The sequence below is a fragment of the Piliocolobus tephrosceles genome, unplaced genomic scaffold (assembly GCF_002776525.5).
Source record: "Piliocolobus tephrosceles isolate RC106 unplaced genomic scaffold, ASM277652v3 unscaffolded_13002, whole genome shotgun sequence".
Lineage (NCBI taxonomy): Eukaryota > Metazoa > Chordata > Mammalia > Primates > Cercopithecidae > Piliocolobus > Piliocolobus tephrosceles.
In genome coordinates this window covers 1-4469 of record NW_022294314.1, presented here as the reverse complement: position 1 = coordinate 4469, position 4469 = coordinate 1, and the positions used below count along the sequence as shown (strand labels likewise).

The 4469-nt window shown below is 57.8% G+C and overlaps 1 protein-coding gene across 1 annotated transcript; it reads left to right on the top strand.

Moving 5' to 3' along the window:
- Positions 1-27: 27 nt before the first annotated feature.
- Positions 28-3723, top strand: LOC111534063 (RNA polymerase II elongation factor ELL-like). The gene is made up of 2 exons (XM_023200702.3): positions 28-1948; positions 2165-3723. Exons 1-2 carry the CDS (start codon positions 1821-1823, stop codon positions 2529-2531), a joined length of 495 nt encoding a protein of 164 aa, XP_023056470.1. The 5' UTR covers positions 28-1820; the 3' UTR covers positions 2532-3723.
- Positions 3724-4469: the final 746 nt, after the last annotated feature.

Genomic DNA, 4469 nt, shown 5'->3' with positions numbered 1-4469 from the left:
GGGGGGGTTGTGCATGTGTGGGTTGTGTGTCTGGGTTGTGCTTGGGGGGTTGTGTTTGTGTGTGTGGTTGTGTGTGGGGGATTGTGTGGTTGTGGGGATTGTGTTTGTGTGTGTTTGTGTGTGTGGTGGGGGAGGGTTTCCCTGCCATAGGATGGATCATCAGAGGCTGTGTGTGTGTGATTTCTCTGATGCTGAGTGCAGGCTGTTTCTGCCTTCTCTGACCCTGATAGAGATGGGTGTTTGTGTTCAGGTGTGGCCTGGCATGGTGGGCCCTCAATGGGCTTTGGCCTCGCCCTCCACCAGTACACTGGTTGGGCCCTGACCCCTCAGCTTGCGTTTCTGTATCAGCATGACAGGGACAAGGGTGCCTGCCCTAGGGGGACACGTTTGAGGCTGAGAGGGGATTCTGGGCAGACCCCAGCAGATGGGACAGCTTTTTTCCTGGGTGTTCAGCCTTGGGGAGGGGCAGGATGGGCCTCTGGAGAAGGGTCTGCAGGCCGGGCACAGGGAGTGGCTGGTGCAGAGACTGCCTGCAAGCCCAGACCAGACTCTTCCTGCCCAGAGTAGCCGAACCCAGGAACTGTTCTTATCTTGGGAGCAGGGACTGGCACTGGGCTGGGTGCAGCCATGGCTTCCCTTGTGGGTCCAAACACTGCCCCAGGGGACAAGTCCCAGCCAAGGCCACACAAGTCCCACATTCCACGTGGGGAGTGGTGCTCTTCCACGTTGCTGGTGGCAGAAGCCCAGTCCTCTGTCTCACAGGTGAGGCACAGGCAGGCAAAGCCTCCCATGGGCGTACAAGGCAGCTCGGCAGGGGTGAGGGGGCTGGAGATTCAGCCGCAATCTCTCCTGCGCTCATGGTGTCACAGAGGAGGAGATGGGGCTTGGGTACCAATGGGGTGCTGCAGCCGGGGGACAAGACCCGAGGGCTCCCTCCATGTTGTCCCTCCTTGTTGACTGAACGCCCCTCATGTGTCAGTCTAACTGTGAGGAGCTCGTGCCAAAGCCCAGGCATTAATTTAGGAAGGGCCACCTCTGTTGACAGAGGGTCTGGGGTCAGCCTGGAATGCAGTGGCCTCAGATGTGATGCTGCCCTGCACTGAGCCTGGCTGGGACCAGCACAGTCCATCCATCTGCCTGCCTGTCCCTGACTGTCCATCCTCCCAGGTAGGGCTGGAGCTTTATGCAGCTGGGCTGCAGGGGCACAGCCAAAGTCAGGCTGCTGCGACCCATGATAGGTTTGTCGGGGGCCAGTACTTCTGATCTGTGAGCCCACAGGACACAAGCCTACCTCATTCACAGCTGCAGCAAATGGAGACTCACATGGAGTCAATGTCCTTTGTGGGGGGATGCTGACAGGGGGTTGCCAAGGAGGGGCACCAGAGTTGCGGATGGCTGTCCAAGCCCCTCTTGTCGCATTTTACCTCATAGGATGTCCCAGGCCAGGTCTGTCCGTTTGGGGGTGGGGAAAGTGAGTCGTGGTCCAGACAAGCCACTTTCCAGGGGTCACACGATTGGGGTGGGGGCCCTGCATCTGGGCAGGTGCTGAGCACTGTCCTCAGACAGCAGTGCTGTTGCTGCTGAAAACGGCCCCTGGCCCCATGCCCACCCGCATAGGTGCCTGAGTCCCCTCTCTACGCAGTGTGTGTTGCTGAGGATGGGCCACCCATCCCATCACTGGCAGAAGAGCAGGGGTGTGTTTTAGGGAAAGGGGCCAGCACATTCCTGTTGTGAGGGTTGCATTGTGGGGACTCGTGCAGGAGATGCAGGCTGGGGGCCGGTCCTGCTAAGGACCTCCCGGTGACACCCCCTCCCCCTCCATGCAGCACATCTCCATCCCCCAGCCCGACTGCCCCGCGGAGGCGCGGACGTTCTCCTTCTACCTCTCCAACATCGGCCGCGACAACCCCCAGGGCAGCTTTGACTGCATCCAGCAGTATGTCTCCAGGTGAGGTGCCGCCCCAACCCAGAGCACCCCACTGACTCTCAAGGTGCCACCTCTGGCCCAGGGTTAAGATGTGCCCCATTGAAACCGTGTTGCCTGAGACGGTGCTGATGGAGCCTGTTTTCCAGGCGAGGTGGGTGGACTGGGGGCTTGGGTCCTGAACAGATCCTCCCTGCATTGTCCCAGTTGCTGACCCCAGCTCCTGGCCTTGTCTTGCAGTCATGGGGACGTCCACCTGGACTGCCTGGGCAGCATACAGGACAAGATCACAGTGTGCGCCACCGACGACTCCTACCAGAAGGCGCGGCAGAGCATGGCCCAGGCAGAGGAGGAGACACGGAGCCGCAGTGCCATTGTCATCAAGGCTGGAGGCCGCTACCTGGGTGAGCAGCAAGTTTGGCAGGGCTGCAGGGTGGCCAGGCAGCTGCCAGTGTCGGGAGGCATTTGGGGCCTGTCCAGGCTGGGCACTGGCTGTGCCCTGCACAGAAATGATGGGCCAACCGAGGAGTCCCTGAGCAGGATGTGCCTGGACCAGAGTCTGGGTTGGGAAGAGAAGTCTAGCCACATGGGCCTGGGGGCCACGTGAGGGGTGGGGGGTTGGGCTGCAGCAGCTGCTGCCTTGTGAAGCCGGAGGTGGACAAAGTGGCCCGAGAACTCCAGGAGCTGTGAGTTGGTGGTCCCTGCTTTCAGGCTGCAGCCTTGGGTACCTTCACCTGTCAGGGAGGCCAACAGGCCCCCCGAAGACGGGCATGCAGCCTAGGGCAAGGCCCATGTCTGTCTCTGGAGGCTGCCCCCACCCTCACCTGACCAGCCAGCTCCTCCCCAAGGCCACCACAGTTGGCAACAGGCAGGAAATGAGCCTCACAGGCCCTGTTGCCAGCGACCCAGCACTGCAGGAAAACTGTAGCCACTCAGCATCGACTTGGAAATGGTTTCAGCAGTTGAGAAGCCAACGGGCCTTGACAGTGGGAAGGAAAGTGCTGTTTGTTTACAGAGCTGCAGCACCCCGCCTCTTAGTCCAGGCAGAGCGCCAGAAGTCATGGGAACTCATTATGGCGGGAGTAGGGTGCCGGGCTTCAGAGAGGAGGGAGATGGCTCAGAGCAGACGACAGCCTTGATGGCTTTTTGAGTTTTCTCTTTAAGAAAAGTGGGGGGCATTTCAATTCCTCTCTTTCCTCCTTCTGAAGAAAGCACGTGATTTCCCTTTGCTGAGCAGAGGGATACCCTCTGAATGAAACCCCAGATGTGGGTGCAGGGGTTGGATCTCCTGGTCAATACTGAGCCCAGGTGGACGTGTTATATGGCTAGGGAGCCCGGGCTGTAAGCCCCAAGCACAGGGCTGCTGTGGGCAGAACAGTTGAAGAGACAGCTGTACACGTGTTTTGTTTTTTGTTTTTTTAAAGACGGGACCTTTCTCTGTCACTCAGGCTGGAGTGCTGTGGCACAATCATAGCTCACTGCAGCCTCAAACTCCTGGGCTCAAGTGATCCTACCTCAGCCTCCAGAGTAGCTGGGACCACAGGTGTGTGTCACCACACGTGGCTAACTTTTAGATTTTTTGTAGAGACAGAGCCTTGCTATGTTACTCAGGTTGGTCTCTGACTCTTGGGCTCAAATGATCCTTTCGCCTGGGCCTCCCACGGTGCTGGGATTACAGGCATGAATCAGTGCACATGGCCTCATACACATATTAATGAATCTGTGGGTCCTGCAGCCAAACACTTGATCAGAAATGTATCTTAGCACACCACTTTGGGTACAGTGAAGGTTTTTTTTTTTTGAGACGGAGTCTCGCTTTGTCACCCAGGCTGGAGTACAGTGGCGTGATCTTGGCTCACTGCAAGCTCCGCCTCCCAGGTTCATGCCATTCTCCTGCCTCAGCCTCCTGAGAAGCTGGGACTATAAGCACCCACCACTATACCCGGCTAATTTTTTGTTATTTTTTATTAGAGACAGGGTTTCACCGTGTTAGCCAGGATGGTCTCGATCTCCTGACCTCATGATCTGCCTACCTCGGCCTCCCAGAGTGCTGGGATTACAGGCCTGAACCACCGCGCCCGGCCTTCACTTTTTTTTTTTTTTTTTTTGGGACGGAGTCTTGCTCTTTCGTCTTGGCTGGAGTGCAGTGGCACTATCTCAGCTCACTGCAAGCTTTGCCTCCCAGGTTCACACCATTCTCCTGCCTCAGCCTCCCAAGTAGCTAGAACTACAGGCACCCGCCACCACGCCAGGCTAATTTTTTGTAGTTTTAGTAGAGACAGGGTTTCGCCATGTTGGCCAGGATGTTCTGAATCTCCTGACCTTGTGATCCACCCACCTCGGCCTCCCAAAGTACTGGGATTACATGCGTGAGCCACTGTGCCCAGCCCCTGCCCCCCCCTTTTCTTTTTTTGAGACAGTCTCGCTCTGTTGCCGAGGCTGGAGTGCAGTGGCGCAATCTCGGCTCACTGCAACCTCCGCCTCCCGGGTTCATGCCATACTCCTGCCTCAGCCTCCCGAGTAGCTGAGAGTACAGGTGCCCACC